The following is an 18,121-nucleotide window of genomic DNA, read 5'->3' as shown; positions in this document are numbered from 1 at the left end:
TCATTGATTTCTTTATTTCCAAAAGACATAAATTAGGACAGAAGCAGACGATACCAGGTGCTTTTAAGTCATCAGCTATTCCCCTTACAGTACATCTGATTTTGCTATCCAGGGCCAGTACAATCCATTCAACCCACTCATTCACATTAAATAGTTATAGTACTAAACACAAATATAGACCAAACACAAAAATGCCACCCCTCTCTTCATGCCAGCCCGGTTCGCCCGTGCCTAGAACCGCTAGTGCCAACCAACAACACACCACACTCTCTCAGGTATTTACATCCACTTTACATTGGATGAGCGCAACCTTTGGTTTTCCTCCCTGAGCTCATTACATTCCTTTTGTAATCTTTCAAACTTTTCCCTACATAGTCTGTTGTCACACTGTTGTTCTTCCTCAAGTGGTGCCAGCTCAGCATGAGGCTCTGATGACAGTTCTAGGAGGACATCCACTGCATCTGGCTTCTTCTCCTCCACCCTCTTGTTCTTCATTCGGTTGTGCTGCTCATACCTCTCCATGTCTTTCTCTCTTTTCCTCTTCTTGATGGCTGGTGTGTGTGTAAAGATGGATGGTACCCAGACAGGGGACAACGGTTCATCAGACTTGGCACCTATAATAAGAGAGTTTATGTCCAACAAGTTAGAAAAAAGAGAGTCACTTAAATATGTGATATCATTACTGTAGACTAGCTAACCCCTCTCTCCCATAAACAACTGCCAGCTATTCAACTTTTCCTTTCATTTGTACTTATTACAACCTCAATTCCAAAAACGTTGGAATGCTGTGAAAAACTTAAATAAAAACTAAGGACCAAATGAGTATGAAAAAACAAAGTTTATCCATCTTAACACAAGCCTCACATATTGTCTTTGTTTTACATTCAGTTGATTATCGGTGAAAGGATTTCCAAATAATTTCATTCCAAATGCATTTTGAGTTTAGTTGATTCTAACAACAACCCAACTGTTTAGCTGTTTGGGGCTTTATCAGAATTTGGTTTATTCGCCATGTATGTTATACAAACACAGAATTTACTGTGGCAGGTAGGTGCAAAACACTAAACATATACAAATCTTAAATTAAGTAAAAGTACAAAAGTTTAACTATTTCTAAGAACTAAACAATCTAAGAATACAACAATTTAAATATATATAAAAATAAGAATAAGCAGCGTGAGTGGTCAATATAGTGCAATCGGATACTGAGGTAGGTGGCTTGTGCGTATTGTAATTGCCATTAGATGGACCTATAATAGTTAAATAAGTGAATGAATGTCAATGGGAGTCCTTGGCCTTGTTGAAGAGGCCAGTAGCAGATGGAAAGAAACTGTTCTTATGGTGTGAGGTTTTGGTCCGCAGCCTTCTGCCAGAGGGGAGTAGCTGGACCAGGGTGGGAGGGGTCGGCCACAATCTTCCTCGCACGCCTCAGGGTCCTCGAGGTGTGCAGGTCCTCGAGGGTAGGCAGATTGCAGCCGATCACCTTCTCAGCAGTGCGGGATGATACGGTGCAGTCTGCTCTCATTTATACCTTGGGTTGAAAATCTTTGTCATCTCTCTATGCTAGTTAGAATAACAACATGCAACTAAAAATTTTATTTGAGCTGGCATGTCAAAAACAAAAATCTGGGGCAGCTACCGTGGTAAAAGGGTGCAAACCTTTCACCACAAACTTAGTCACTGCTCGGAGACATTCGTTCATCCTCTCCTCGGTCATTTTATTTTTCCCTGCCTCGAATAAAGAATGGGCCGCGGCCGCCTGTGACAAAGACAGTGTTTGAACAATGCGTGGCATCGGTACCGTAACGGAAACACATGTGGCCCCCCACAGAATAACCCTGAGAGCCCCCCCCCCCCCCCCCCCCCCCCCACGATAAATCCCGACGGGACGAAAAGGACCCCGACGCGATCAACTGAACTCTTAGGAACATTCTGAAGAGCCGTATAATAAATGCAAGATATCGAAACTCAAGCTTTTCTTTTGAGCGAAATGTATTCAATCAGAAAAAACAGCTCAAACAGAGAACAATGCATTCCAACAGAAAAAAAACATAGGCTAGGGCCTATCAAACAGAACATATGTTACTTACAACAACATAAAATGCCAACATATAGTCGATACACCGGTAGGCTACTTTCTACAGGTTTGCAGGTGAATACACATGTGCGCGTCTTTTAGCAAATCTTTGTGCAAAGTCTTTAACCACGCTCTTTACATCTAAACTGCGCGCACGTTTATTCTCTATGCTAAGGATGGCCAGACCTGACAGCCTTGCCACCAAAAAAAAGCACAATTAAATATACTTTTCTTTATTTTTATATCAACTCTGGAAACGCAGACAAGACAATAAGACCATAGTGTGCATCCCATGTAATTCAAATTGGATTAAAAAAAAATAAAAAACGCGAGGCCCCCCGTCCCTGCGAGGCCCCCCCGCGGTGCAGGAGCTGCGGGGGTAATCTCTGCGGGCCTGCGTGGCATAATGCTTGGGTGCTGGTAACTGAAGATGGAGAAGTCAAGCTGCGGGATGTACGTGTGTTGCTGGACCAGGGATATCTTGTTCACTAACAGTATTGTCAGCTTCATAGCTAAAGTTGCTGAACTTACCCTCAGATTCAAGTCTGCGTTTCTTTATCTGGGTGGAGGCAGCGGTCCGCTGGGTGAATTGACGCCTCTTTGGCTGGGGAGGGAGATTGTCTCCCAACCACAACTCTGGGAAAGGATTATCCTTGGTTGGTTTTCGGTCAACAAAGTGATAGGAACAAACAAAAACGTTTCGGGGTGGTTTCTTTAGATTCAATGCTTTCAGCCACGTCGTTGATTCCGAGTCGGTATCAGGCTTGCGAAAAAATTTAAACATTGGAGCGCATGGACATTGCCTCTTCGTAGCTGGTTTGTGGTCGTAGCACTCTCTATCTAACCACTCGTTCAGGTGCTTTCTCGAGTGTTTACAACCAACTACCGCACACGTCGTTCCCGAACCACTTTTCTTCATGTTGTAAATTTTATATCCGCTTTGTCACTGCGATATCAGTGCTTTGTCGGCACAACGGAGCCAACTAGCAAAACAAACCCATCCCGCCAGAACGGAAGTGGATTGCATCGAGGGGAGGAGTTTAGGATGTAGAGCGGAAACGGCTCAAAAACTGCGTCTTCACATCCAAGAGGAGCATGTGCTTTGGCAGCTCTGAAAGGCAAACACACACAAGTTTACAATAAACAATATTATAGTACATGTAGTTTATCATTTTAAATTGATCATAATCTGCTCATTTACTTTAGCATTTGTATGTTGGGCTATTTGGCTATGATATAAAGAAAGTATTTTAAATGTGTTCTTACTTAGGAGTTCTTGCTTCTCCTGGAGGATTACTTTGGCCATGTGGGATCTCTTCATCCATACAACCACAGAACAAATCCTTGCCACCCAGTTGGAAATCGTAGTACAGTTGTACAGCTTCTGAGCTCCGAGGTTCAGTGTGTGCGCGAAACATGGCAACTTGATCAGGTGTAGTCTTCACGGCTACACTCATGTTTGCTGCGTTGTCAACAGTGGCTGCCACTACCTTCAGTCTCACTTCAAACTCCTCCAGGATCCCATCCATCTCCTCTGCCACAGCTGGCCCTGTCTGTGCCTGGTACACTTCCTTAGTTTTAAGGACTTTTTCCTTATTCTGACCGTCCCTCACCCAGTGCAGCGTTACTGTTAGATCATGGTCCTGACTGAAACTTGTCCATCCATCAGCAGTGATGGCTGCCTTTTTGACAAGCTTCAGCTCTGACATAAGATTCCTCTTTTCAACCTCATACCAAGCAGGGATCAATTGGTTTGCCAAACTGTCTCTGTTTGGGGCTTTATACCTTGGGTTGAGAATCTTTGTCATCTCCCTATAGAAAATATATAGTGGGATGAAGGAATGAAACAGAACTATGCTAGTTAGAATAACAACATGCAACTAAAAAATTTATTTGAGCTGGCATGTAAAAAAAAAAAAAGCCTACCGAAAATCTGGGGCATCTACCGTAGTAAGCGGGTGCAAACCTTTCACCACAAACTTATTCACTGCTCGGTGACATTCGTTAATCCTCTCCTCTGTCATTTTATTTTTCCCTGCCTTGAATAAAGGATAGGCCGCGGCCGCCTGTGACAAAGACCGACTACCAGCCTCTGAACCTGTCTCACTCTGAACGTCATCATCAGCTAAATTAAATGGATGGAAATTGAGATTATTTATCTAGTGAAAGCTGTACTTACAGTTCAGTGCAGCGTAATTGTTTGCCGTGATAATTGGTAAATGATAGTGTGATAATAAATGACCATTTCAAATCATACAAACTGTCATGATACAATATTTTAATGCCCCCCCCCCCCCCCCCCCCCCCTCTTTTCATGAACGAGATTCTAAGAACCGAGTCCGTAAAAGGATCAGAATTTCCCATCACTACCAACTGGTTTTCAAACCTACTGGTTTCCCAGTTGTGCGTTCATCTATTAGTCCGCCTCTATCACCAGATTCGTCACAAATTCACAAACATATTACTGGCAATTTTCCAGTCGGATCTCATATTTGCTGCGGCGAATATAAAAGTATAGGCTACGTGCGCACTACATTACCATTAACGACAAAATAAAACATTTGCAGGCTCGCATGAAGTGGGATTCGATCGCACTCGAGCAAAACACGTAATATACCAAAGGCCATTGCTTTAAACTGCGAGCTATTCTAGCTCATAGAATATCTTTAAATCAGTTACGTACTTATTAATCACCTTGGCCTTCAGGTAACATCTTGATTTCGAATCTGGATTTGGCTTTAATATGTTTGTGAATTTGTGACGAATCTGGTGATAGAGGCAGACTGATAGTTGAACGCACAGCTAGGTTTGAAAACCAGTCGGCTTGTAACACCGGGACGTGCGGTCAGGGGAGGCAGAGCCTCATAATTAGTTAACACCGTTACGATAAAACATTTCTCAAAACTGGACTTTCAATCAAAACGTGAAGTGATCAATAATGGGAGACCAATGCCGGAGCTAAAATATATGCTTCAAACGACGGGACAGAAGATAACTTGATCGACTACACACAATAAAGGCAAATTGCTTCAAACAGTGACGGTTGTGATCACTTTTGAGGAGTTTACCTTGGATAGATGAAGCGCGAACGTTAGCTGCACTGCTGCTGCATGCAGCATCGAACACATGGCATTCCTGTACATTTATTCCATGCTGTTTCTTCAAATGTTTCATCATATTAGTTGTGTTTCCTCCCGTCGAGGAAATAGATTTTGAACACACGTTACAAGTGGCTTTGTCATGTTGTCTTCGTGTAAAATACAACCAGACTTTGGAGCGCTTCTTCCTAGTTGCCATGTTTGCTGCAGTCTGAATCTATAAAAGTTCGCACATGCGCAACGGCACAGAATCGTTATTAGATCGTTAAAGAATTTGGCTGACGATTCCAAGGAATCGATTCACTGGGAACCGGTTCTAAACAAGAAGGTTCTCGATACCCATCCCTACACATAATTCGTCCAAAATGAACGTGGATGTAATGTTAGATACTTCAAATTTGTCAACATCACTTAAATCTCTTACCTTTATGAAAATGTCAAGAGCAAACATACATAAAACGAGATATGTTTGCAAAGGTGCTGTTTTTGCGCCGCACCGCTGCAACCCAGGCGATCCGACGCCTCTTCGTTACGTCCGCTACATGCTGTCCCTGTCCATTCTTCAAAGTGGAAAAGCCAAAAAACCTATCCCCATAGGTAAGTTTTTGACATTTACTGCCGTGAGACTTTATACTGCAGCCTATTACGCAACAAGAACATAAGGCCCTTTGGCAGCCCTCATGAACAAGACAGGACTGGAGGTGAGTCACTCCACCCAAGAAGGAAAAATATACCCTTAGTACAAGAATAACAAAATGTTTTGTATCTGAATGCATACAAGCAGAATGCTACGAGCTTTTATTTGTTAAAGTGTGATAAAGTTGCCAGGATAAGTTGTTTCGGACTATACTTAATTCTGGTGGAATTTCTTCAGACTCTTCCAGATTATGGAGATTCTCTCCATAATCAGGGGCTGCAGGTAACCTGAAGACTGCCTGATACAGTGTACACAATTTAATGGAGCAGCGGCGGAGTTCAGCAGAACAGCAGCTGCTGAACAAGACTGCCCAGATGCAGAAAGAGGTGCACAGGCTGCTTCCACATATTAAGAAATCAGAAAATCAGACCAACACTGGCTGCAGCATTTTCTGTCAAAACGGAGAGATTGGAACAGAGCCTTGAGGAAGAGAGGCAGAGGGCCACATCTCGCCAGGAAAAGCTAACTGAGGCAGTTACAAAGGCCCAGTCAGACGATGATGATGATGATACATCTATCCATCTATGTACCATTTCACAGGTTTCATGTCCACAATCTGCTGGTTCTCAGTCAGGTTCCTCACAGTGTCCAGGTCTGTGTGGTGCTGCCTGCAGTAACTCTGGTTCTCCGTCAGGTTCCTCAGTGTCCAGTTCTGTGTGGTGCTGCCTGCAGTAACTCTGGTTCTGTCAGGTTACTCACAGTGGCCAGGTCTGTGTGGTGCTGCCTGCAGTAACTCTGGTTCTGTCAGGTTACTCACAGTGGCCAGGTCTGTGTGGTGCTGCCTGCAGTAACTCTGGTTCTGTCAGGTTACTCACAGTGGCCAGGTCTGTGTGTTGCTGCCTGTAGTAACTCTACAGTAATTAGTAGTAGTAATTCTGTCAGAAACAAACTTGGCAAGTTTCTTATATATATCTGAACAGAAAAGCATATTTTTAACAATCAACAGACTCAGTCTAAATGATTGTGCGAGCAGGGAGGGTTTACCAGACGGCTCTCCTACTTCTCAGAACCAAATGTTTCTCCTGGTGTCGCTGTGTCTCAAACAGCTCCCGTATGGAGGCATGGAGAGAGATTCCACACACAATTTGGAATGATAATTCAACTACCTAAAAGATTAACAAACATAATATAGGTATTAACGTGTATGAAAAACACATCCCAATACGTGGACCGTATAATTCCACTTTGCACTGCCCTCTCGTGGGGAATCTCTGTTACTGCATTGAGAGAGAAAGAGGGAGAGATGAAGAGATGTAAGGTGAGGGAGGAGAAGGAAGGGAAGGAGAGGAAAAGATAAGCAAAAAGAATAGAAGGGAGAGAAAGGGAGATTGAGAGAGGGACAAAGGGAGAGGGGAGAGAGACTAAACACTAGATGTGTCAGAAAAACAAATCCTTCTATGGTATAAATAAGAAGAGATTTCAGCTTCACATGTCTTTATTCAGCTGTTCAGGTCCATTATAAAGTTCAAAGTAGCAGAGAGACAACTATAAACTGATCACTTCAACAACAGCAGTTATAAACACTTCCATCTCAATAGTGAGTAGCACATGTACCCAAACATTACAACACATCGTTAGTTAAAACTCTATTTACTGAGTAGCTGTGACAATCAGGTTCCCCTACCTCAGATCATCATCACCTGAGTACTAAGTGTACTCCCTCTTCACGCCTGCAAACAATGAAAGCGATCAGTCCACTGCCTTCTGCTCGGTGTATTTAAGCCAGTCACTTCCTTCACTCCTTGCTAAGTCTTGAGTCAGATGGCTGAGCGGTTAGGGAATTGGGCTAGTAATCAGAAGGTTGCCGGTTCGATTCCTGGCCGTGGAAAATGACGTTGTGTCCTTGGGCACTTCACCCTACTTGCCTCGGGGGGAATGTCCCTGTACTTACTGTAAGTCGCTCTGGATAAGAGCGTCTGCTAAATGATTACTACTACTACTACAGTCTTGTTAACATTATACTGACATTTCGGGGCTATTTTTGGATAGACTTTCTGTTATATACTGACCTTGTTTTTGCCCCCGACCTCGTATCTGCTCCACCTGTATAATTCTTAGACGCCGTGATCCAGACCCTTGTCTGTCCTATGGAACCTGACCAAGCCTTGCCTTCGTTGCCCAGTCCGCCCCCGTTTGACCTACGCATGTGACCTGACTACCCTTTTGGATCTCCTCTCTGGCTCTGATATCTGTGTATGACCCCTGCTTGTCCAACTACGCCCAAATAAACCCGCACTTGGATCCAGTACCCTTTGTCTTGGGAGTCTGTCTGTTACAGTGACAGGAAGTAAACAGTGATTTCTATTGTCCAGTAGAGACAAAACTAAATGATCATATACAATCACACTATTATAATTTACAGCTGGAATTATGGAACCAAAGAACAATGATTATAAACCAACTAAAACAATGACATGGTTCTGTATGATGGTATGAAGGTTACACTCCTCTACAAGACCCTCTACCACAGCTTTATAATCTCTGCACTGTTACCATGGTTACCAAGCCAAAACCCAGGGTAGAGTGGCTGGGTGAAGGTGTTCTGGACTCTGTGGAGGAGGGTCAGTGTGTCAGAGATGACACTGTAGAAGGAAAGAGTACCTGCCTTATGATCCAGGTACACTCCTACTCTGGAGGACTGAGGGCCTGCTACTGCAGTATAAACACTGTTATGTCTGAACGTGTAAACACCACTAAAACACTGTAACCTCCAGGACTTGTTATTGTTACCAAAGTAAGAGTTACCCTCTGTTCTGCTGATGTCTTTATATGAGACTGCTATGTCAACACCGTTACCTCTCCTCTCCACCTCCCAGTAACAGCGTCCAGACAGAGCCTCTCTACACAGCACCTGACTGTACTTGGTGAACCTCTCTGGATGGTCAGGATATGGCTGCTGCTGCATTGGATATGTCACCTTCCTGTTCTCAGACAGAGAAAGGCGTTTATGTGCTGTGTTTAGGTCCAGAGTGAGCTGACAGGAATCTGGTAGAAGAGCAGAGACCAGATCAGAGTTAATAACACATCCATTCATGTGTCACCATGTTAAAGCTGCTGTTGTTCTGGATCAGACGTGTCAGTGGAGAGAGACCTGGACACTTCAGAAACTCACATGGTAAGAGGTCTGCTCTGGTCTTGGGCTCTGGAGGCAGGAACACCTCCACTGTGGAGACTGGAGACATACACACACACACACACACACACACAATAATACAGACACACATTCGCACAGATAAACACACATATACACACATGTACATGCACTCAGACACACACACAGACATAGAAACACATACACACACACAAACAGAGAGACGCAGACATGTGTTAAGAAGAAACATTCTACTCTAAACCATGTCTGGGTCCATGAGGCTTAATGTGCTGTTCCTCCAGACCTGCTGTGTTTAATCAGCTCACCTGTGGTGGAGATGTTGGAGCACTCTCTCTGGATCAGCTCCTCTAGTTTGTTTCTCAGCTCAGAGACCACCTCAGTGACATGTTTGAAGTACTGAAGAGGAGGAACAGACATGCTGGGGACATCTGAAGATACACTAGTACTGGAGAGAGACTGGTAGTTCTGGAGACAGGGAGGGAGGAGAGAGATAAATAAAGACAGAGGGGGAGAGAGAAACAGATGGAAGAATGATAGATAGACAGACACACAGGTTGAGCAGAGATCCTACATAGATGATCAGACAGTGAGTGTAGCTTCAGATCTGAGCTGCCAGGGTAGTCTAGTTACCAGGAGGAAGTGGATGTTGTCCTCTGTGTGTGAGAGCTTCTCCAGCTCAGCGTCTCTCCTCTTCAGCTCAGCTATCTCCTGCTCCAGTCTCTCCAGCAGTCCTTCAGCCTGATTCACTGCTGCCCCCTGCTGGGCTCTGATCAAAGCCTTCACCTCAGAGCGCCTTCTCTCAATGGAGCGGATCAGCTCAGTGAAGATCCTCTCACTGTCCTCCACTGCTGCCTGGCCTGAGCGCTGGATAGGGGGGGGGGGGGGGGGGGGGGGTGGTGGAGAAGAGAGAGGGGAAGGAAGGAGAGAGAGAGGGGAGAGAGAGAGAAAGAAATACATGAAGATATGGCTCGCTCGAGAGACACCAATCTTCCTGAATGTAGAGTCCACCTGTCCTATCCAGGTATCTCCCAGTAGCACAACTACAGTAGTGGAGATCCTGATGCTGACCTTGAAAGACTCCACAGCCTGTTGGAGCTCCTTCAGCTCCTTCTCTCTCTGCTGGACTCTCTGCTGGACTTCCTGCTGACTCAGAACCAGCTTGTCCTGGAGAACAACACACATGACAAAAACACAGTGTAGGAGTTACAGTACAGGACTCTGGTGACGTGGACCTCTGTCAGAACACACTGAACACCAACATTGAATTCAGCTGTTAACACAGCTGCTAAACATATCTGTACAGCCATTAGCTACATAGCTGAATGTGGTCTGTCTCGTTCTTGTTTGTCACAAGAGAATGTAGCTTTGTATGAGGGGTGAAGAGAGCGAGAGGCGAGAGCTAAAGTTAGCTTGCTAGCTTGGCTAACTTCACACTTGGAGCTAGTTTACCTTTATATACTTCCTTTCTAATCACGATAAACGTTTGACTGGCTCCAGTCGCCTCAGTAAGTGTTGTGTTGTAGAATTTACACACTGTTGTGTGTTTTCTACCGCACAATGTTTAGCTGATACACTCTTTGTGGTGGATTAGTTACGAAAGTTAATTACAGACGGTTTGGCCGACATCTCCCAGTCAGTCAGACACCACTGCACCCGTCTCCACTTTCACTCAGTGTTGCCAACTCCTCAGTAAGGAAAGTAGCTATAGTTTCACTTAGTCTGGACTGAAGGGGGGCGGGGGGTGACAGCCTTACAAAGTTCCACGTTAGAAATGGGTATATTATTGGTGGCAGTTTTATATAAAATCAACAATAATATTAATAACTTGGACAATGCACATGTAATTCAGTAATATTCCTGCAGTTGTGGTCTTGACCGATCTTAAAATATTGTAGCGGACCAGAGTTTCCGAGTTCTCAGTCCAAGACCGAGCAAAGACCGACTAAATATGCGGTCAATTCTGAGACGAGACTGAGATTACTAGAACAGGTTCAGGTTTTACCTGTTTCTCCTTCCTCTCAGTTTTGGCTGACACCGTGTCATGGCCTTTATGTTCTTCCATGGTACACAGAATGCATATACACTGCTGGTCTGTCCGACAGAAGACCTCCAGCAGCTTGTCATGACTGGAGCAGATCATCTCCTGCAGACTCAGTCCAGACGTGGCTTCCACCAGCTTGTGATTCTTCATCTTAGAATGGTAGTGGGGCTGGAGGTGAGTCTGGCAGTAGGACAACAAACACATCAGACAGGACTTGAGCGCTTTCTCCTTCCCTGGCCCAGTGCAGAGGTCACAGGTCACCTCTCCTGGCCCAGCTGGACTGGTCAGCTCAGAGGGGGCCGCCTGGGCTCCTCCTGTCTCCTTCAGCTTCTCCACCACCTCAGCCAGCATGTTGTTCCTCTTCAGAGCAGGCCTCAGAGTGAAGCTCTGTCTGCACTGGGGGCAGCTGTAGACTCCCCTCTGCTCACACTGGTCCCAGCAGCCCTCGATACAGCTGCTACAGTAACTGTGACCACAGGGGAGGGTGACAGGATCCTTTAAGAGGTCCAGACAGATGGAACAGCAGAACTGGTCCTGGTCCAGCACAACTCCCTGCCGGGCCATGCTAGAGAAATGCGAGAGAAATGCGAGAGAAAGAGAGATCAGTTTCGTTTCTTCAGAATAACAACTGTTGTGGGAGGAGTGATTTTGTGGTTCTGTCAGAGGGTGGAGTTTAGGGAGTACAGTGAAGGACCATGTGTGCTGCGGTGTTGTCCTTGTAGCCTAGTCCTAGCCTACTATTTGCTTTCCCCAAATATAAAAAACCTTGTTGAAAATTCCTTCCTTAATTTTTACAACTCAGGTTGGACAAAAGGTTACATTATATGAATAAAAGTACAGGAGACGAAAATGACACAGACGTGCTCACCTTGGTTGCAGATGACGGTTATTCTTAACAAGCAGGAAGTGTCATACCACTTGGTGGCATGTCCAATCCCAACACACAATTTGAAAAATACATTTGTGGGTTCGCCAACATACCAGTTCCTGAACTCAGCCTGTCCCTTTCCATCTGCCAGAGACCACCTCCAGCTGTTGATGTCATCATACAGACCTATCCAGACTGCCCTATTATAACTAATGAGTGTTCATGCCCGCTATCTCGACTAGTTTGTTCATGTCCTCTATGTTGTCTATGGTGGCCAGGTCAGTGTGCTTCTGTCTGCAGTAGCTCTGTGCTTCAGTCCAGTTCTTTGGGTCGTTGAAAAGGTGATAGTGATGGAGGCATTTACATTACATTTACATTTAGTCATTTAGCAGACGCTTTTATCCAGAGCGACTTACAGTTAGTACAGGGACATGCCCCCGAGGCAAGTAGGGTGAAGTGCCTTGCCCAAGGACACAACGTCATCCCCCGCGGCTGGAATCGAACCGGCAACCTTCTGATTATGAGCCTGATTCCCTAACCGCTCAGCCACCTGACTCCCATAGGCATGAGGCATTATATTATTATGTTTCAAATACATCTGTGTAACTGTTTAATAGTTTGCATGACTGTACTATGAAAGTATTTGTCTTTCAAATGGTTTGAAGTAAAAAATGAAACATATACAAATCATAGATGACCATTTGAACCCTTGATTATTTCATTGAGGTAATGCATCGTACAATTTAGCAAATGTTGCATTTCTACTCCTTCAACCTGGGTAACGAAACACACACACAACACATACTGACCTGAGACTAGAAGTATGTAAAGTTTGTAATCCTCCATACCTGCCTATAACAAGTTTTTCAGTTAGCGTCTCTTATTACTTCTGCATATTGCATAATCCAGCTCAACAACTTCCGGTAGCTGGCAGTTACGTTAGTTCTCACACAAGTAGGGAATGTTTTTAGAGAAGTTTGGACAATCTTCCCAAAATTACAATTAACGATGTACATAGGATTCTATGGTTGCTGCCCTTCAAGCAAGAGGGAAACGGTTTCGAATTGTTTCGAACTACATTGACAACTAGAGAGGGTACAATTTCTGGGGAAATTGTAGGGTGCTGCTCATTTACAACTGAAAATACGAGTGAAGTGTAGAATGAAATATATGTCTTCTCATTTCCCCTGCAAGAGGCAGCCTCATCGTTGAATCAAAACGAATAAATTTGGCAGACCGGTGTAAAAATGGACCTAATCTCTATGACTTAAACTCATTTTAAGTTTTTCCCTTCTCGTGATATTTTCAGGCATGTAGCCTACTCATTGCATTCATTCATTAATAAAGAACCCCCTTTGAAGATTATTCTACGACGTTACCCGGCAGTAGAAGATGGAATCGCGATTCAGACAGTCCCATCTGCTAACTGAAAATATGCCCCCCAAAACGTAAATAAGCTTGACATTTATTTAGTGGAAAATTGCTCATTCATAAAAAGCTCACTGGTAGCGATCATTGTCAGTAACAACGCAAAATGCGATATAGCCCTGTGTGGAGAAGCTGCCCCGGTAAATTGTACTACTACGGTACAGTACTAGTAGACTACTGCTGTGTTCGTCTTGGTAGCGATTGCGTTGGTTGAATTGGATTTAACGTTCCGTTGTACGGTTTAGGCTGAAATTAATTATTTTCACGAACAGATTGGCAACGTCTAGGCTGTGGCAATGAAGTTCAGGTTAGTAGTGAAGGATTCTAAATCTATGTGTCTATTCCAATAAGTAATGATGGTATTCTATGACACAAATCTGTGTTCTAGAAAGAGTGGTCTGGAGTCGCAGAGGTCCGATAGTATCAGCTTTAATGCAGCAGTTGGAAATCAACAAGTACAGAGCTCTGGGGCTGTCTACGTTTCCCTACCCGCAACAGAGTTTGGGCTGGTTCACGAAGTCCAACTGGCTATCTGTCCCTCCCCAGCATATATTTATACAGTGCAATTGAAACACAAGTATTAAAAAAGGGTTGAGCTTGTTCTCTCGTGCATCAGGGAGTTGTTCTTGCCTACGCGTCCCACCAGCTCGGGTGCCATCTCCACCCGGTTTCAAGGTTGTTTCTGAAAATGAAGAGATAGAGACACAGAACAGCCTGCTTCCCACACCCAGTGTGAGACCCAATGTTTAATCCTGAGCACACTTCTAAGTTCATAACTTTAATAAGCACAATGCATAACTTTAATAAGCACAATATATTCTTTAGTAGTTAGATACACTTTTGATTAAGTAAGGGGAGTGCCGAACATGTTCTGTCGCCGTTTGACTTCCTACAGCTGTGTAGATGTTTTTGTAGTGTCTGGCGTAGGCTACAGCATTGCAGTGAGCAACACTGGTTTGAAACCACAGGTAATGATAATTTCACCCACAAATCGTTTACTTGTAATGTAATGTCATAATAAATCCTACAACGAAAATGTATTTGTGAGGAATGTTTATTTTAAAGATTGAAAACAGATGCATCATAGACCACTGTAGTATGTGTTGCCCGGGCAACAGAGGCTAATGTCATGATGCTAATGCTTCAGTGAAATAGTAGACTACCTTTCCATAAGTAGATGTGGGCCTACTTCCTTAATAATATCAGCTAATATTGTACATTACATTTCATAATTGTGTTTCACATCACAAAGTAAAATAGTTATCACCCTGGCCTCTTTGCTTGTGGCGTTCCTGCAGCTGCCTTGCAGTAAAGCTATAGTTAGCCTAGCTATCCCCCAAGTTAACAGATGTGAAACGAATGTTCTGCTACAGGTAGTCACGCGTGTTTTCGTGACGTTAGTGACGTAAGTAACGTCAGTGACTGTGGCTAGCAAATTAGCCACCGTTAGCTTCACTTTTCACCACAAAAACGCAATTTCTACTTAAACCATGCAACGGAACGTAAATAAAAATACAACCAACGCAATCGCTACCAAGACGAACCTTTTGACACCGCCGTTGTGTATGTTGTCCAAATATTGACTGATCCTTAGGGGGGCGAAAATAAATAATAACTAGAGAGGGTACAATTTCTGGGGAAATTGTAGGGTGTGCTTACTTGCGTCGGTTGCACAGGGGTCCGTTTTTGAATGACATTTTTACAACTGATATTTCTGTATATTTTATATAAAAATGCATACTTATTATTTATAAAGATGACATAGATTTAAAAGCATTTTTTTTTGCTGCTCATTTACAACTGAAAATACGAGTGAAGTGTAGAATGAAATAGATGTCTTCTCATTTCCCCTGCAAGAGGCAGCCTCATCTTTGAAACAAAACGAATAAATTGGGCAGACCGGTGTAAAAATTGACCTAATCTCTATGACTTAAACGTCATTTTAAGTTTTTCCCTTCTCATGATATTTTCAGGCATTTAGCCTACTCATTGCATTCATTCATTAATAAAGAACCCCCTTTGAAGATTATTCTACGACGTTACCCGGCAGTAGAAGATGGAATCGCGATTCGAACAGTACCATCTGCTAACTGAAAATATGCCCCCCAAAACGTAAATAAGCTTGACATTTATTTAGTGGAAAATCGCTCATTCATAAAAAGCTCACTGGTAGCGATCATTGTCAGTAACAACGCAAAATGCGATATAGCCCTGTGTGGAGAAGCTGCCCCGGTAAATTGTACTATTACGGTACAGTACTAGACTACTGCTGTGTTCGTCTTGGTAGCGATTGCGTTGGTTGAATTGGATTTAACGTTCCGTTGTACGGTTTAAGATTAAATTAATTATTTTCATGAACAGATTGACAACTTAGGCTGTGGCAATGAAGTTCAGGTTAGTAGACTTTTGATTTAAGTAAGGGGAGTGCCGAACATGTTCTGTCGCCGTTTGACTTCCTAAACAGCTGTTTAGTGTAGATGTTTTTGTACAGTAGTGTCTCGCGTAAGCTACAGCGTTGCAGTGAGCTACACTGGTTTGAAACCACAGGTAATGGTAATTTCACCAACAAATCGTTTTCTAATGTCAGAATAAATCCTACAACGAAAATGTATATGTGAGGAATGTTTATTTTAACGATTGAAAACAGATAACGCTACATCATAGACCACTGTAGTATGTGTTGCCCGGGCAACACAGGCTAATGTCATGATGCTAATACTTCAGTGAAATAGTAGACTACTGTTTCCGAAAGTAGATGTACTTCCTTAATAATATCAGCTTATATTGTACATTACACATCACAATTGTGTGCCATATCACAAAGTAAAATGAGTAAATAGTTATCACCCTGGCCTCTTTTCTTGTGGTGTTTCTGCAGCTGCCTTGCAGTAAAGCTATAGTTAGCCTAGCTATCCCCCAAGTTAACAGATGCTAAACGAATGTTCTGGCAAAGGTAGTCACGCGTGTTTTCGTGACGTTAGTGACTCAGTGACGTTAGTAACGTCAGTGACTGTGGCTAGCAAATTAGCCACCGTTAGCTTCACTTTTCGCCACAAAAACTTAACTTAAGCTTAAACCATGCAACAGAACGTAAATTCCAATAGAAGCAACTCAATCGCTACCAAGACGAAACTTTTGACACCTACGTTGTCTATGTAGGCCAAATATTGACTGAGTTTTAGGGGGGCAAAAAGAAATAAAAATACTAATATATATGTGAGAGAACAAAGGTTGTGCTCTCGCCGAAGGCTTGAGCACACCCAATAAATAAATAAATATATATGTGAGAGAACAAAGGTTGTGCTCTCGCCGAAGGCTTGAGCACACCCAATTACGAAGGTAAGGTGTATCCAACTCACATAGTAAAAATTGCTAGAGCTATAGCTATCAAACGGATGTGAGCAGTAACATTAGCTAGTCTAGGTAGTTAGCTATTTTAAAGATACATTATAAATGTAGGCTACTCAATTATTGCACTGGACTATAAATCGCATTTATTTAGAAATTAATGTCACAATCCAAGAACAGACATTTAATCTGGAAAGGCAAATTATTCAGCTACACAATAGCACAAAGAACATACCTGGGAGGCTGAATAGGCTAAATTAACACAAGCTAGCGAGTCCAACAACCAAGTTACTGGTAAGCTAGTTCACCAAGCTCCCGATCTCATTCCACATCACTGAATTCGGTTATTATTGTGTTAGGTGACATCATATAATATGACTTAAATCTAATCAAACCTTGTTTTCAAATGTCAGGTAAACCATTCCTACAGTGTAAATGACCCTCCACTAACAGCCTGGGTTTGCATTGGAGAAGTAGGGATTGGTGCGATTTGGCCACTGCACCTGTATGGCAGGTTTAGGAGAAGTTTGTTTACATGTAGGTGCCATATTCTACACTTTGCTAGCAGCTGTGAACAAACTGAGTGGCACTGCATGCACAGATGAAGCCTGTGTCTGGAATGAGCCTAGTATGGCAGTCATCAGGAAATGAGGGTATGTATGCACCAGGGAGCCAGATAGCTTTCACAAAGGCCTAGAGAAAGAGATCTGTTGATGGGTGTGGTGTCCTCCCCCTCACCCCTGCCAAGTTTCCACCTCCAACCCCAGATGAATGCACATCGTTCTACAAAATGCTACATCTATCTGAAGACACTGAATATCAACCTGTCAAAAGCTCCATTTTGTCTGTTGTCCCTGGCCATGCAAAGAGATATATACCTCGGCGGGCCGTCCAACTGAACATCCCTGCACCCCTAAGCAAAATCTACAAGCCTGAGTACAGGTCACTGTCACACCAAGAGCTGCAGGCAAAGAGTGAAGAGGTCTTTACAGGGTTAAGCATAACAGAAGAACAGGTCAATCAGTAAATATGATTGAAGATAGGAATATCACAAGCACAAGTGTAGAAAAGTTATACACAGAATCCAATACTGTTCCTAATGTTTTGAATAAACGTTAATTTATCATTGTTTACATTTGTCACATATTACAAACTTGTTAACTCAGTTGTCATGCAATAGAAAGGGAGACAGGACGTCAATCAAAACGTGCCATGTGGTTTGACCAGAAGGCAGGAAGGGTGACTGCATCAAACATTAGAGCTGCCTGTCACACGAGTCTTGAGGAACCAGCTGTCTCCCTGCTGAAGAAGCTGTGCTACCCTGTGGCCTCCAAGGCCCCAACCAACAGTGGCGGTCCTAGCATATTTGGCACCCCGGGCAAGGACGTCTCCCCCCCCCCCCCACCCGGACGAAGTTTACCCTTGCCGCCCCCCAAACCAAGTTAACGGCAC

At 43.5% G+C, this 18,121-nt stretch overlaps 1 protein-coding gene across 3 annotated transcripts; it reads right to left on the bottom strand.

The window, feature by feature from the left end:
* Positions 1-50: 50 nt before the first annotated feature.
* LOC136951477 (tripartite motif-containing protein 16-like) lies at positions 51-11,620 on the bottom strand. Of its 3 annotated transcripts, none has more exons than XM_067245897.1 (7): positions 10,987-11,620; positions 10,053-10,148; positions 9,615-9,848; positions 9,290-9,449; positions 8,985-9,044; positions 8,669-8,857; positions 51-614 (listed from the first exon to the last, which is right to left on the bottom strand). In XM_067245897.1, exons 1-7 carry the CDS (start codon positions 11,587-11,589, stop codon positions 280-282), a joined length of 1,677 nt encoding a protein of 558 aa, XP_067101998.1. In that variant the 5' UTR covers positions 11,590-11,620; the 3' UTR covers positions 51-279. The 3 variants fall into 3 exon arrangements, with proteins under 3 accessions (XP_067101998.1, XP_067101999.1, XP_067101997.1); XM_067245898.1 differs by lacking the exon at positions 51-614 and adding an exon at positions 6,635-6,978; XM_067245896.1 differs by lacking the exon at positions 51-614 and having other exon boundaries at positions 7,121-8,857.
* Between the last annotated feature and the right edge of the window lie 6,501 nt (positions 11,621-18,121).

This window comes from Osmerus mordax, chromosome 11 (genome assembly GCF_038355195.1).
Source record: "Osmerus mordax isolate fOsmMor3 chromosome 11, fOsmMor3.pri, whole genome shotgun sequence".
Taxonomy (NCBI): domain Eukaryota; kingdom Metazoa; phylum Chordata; class Actinopteri; order Osmeriformes; family Osmeridae; genus Osmerus; species Osmerus mordax.
Note: the sequence above shows the minus strand (reverse complement) of the source record. Positions and strands in the feature narration are given on the sequence as shown.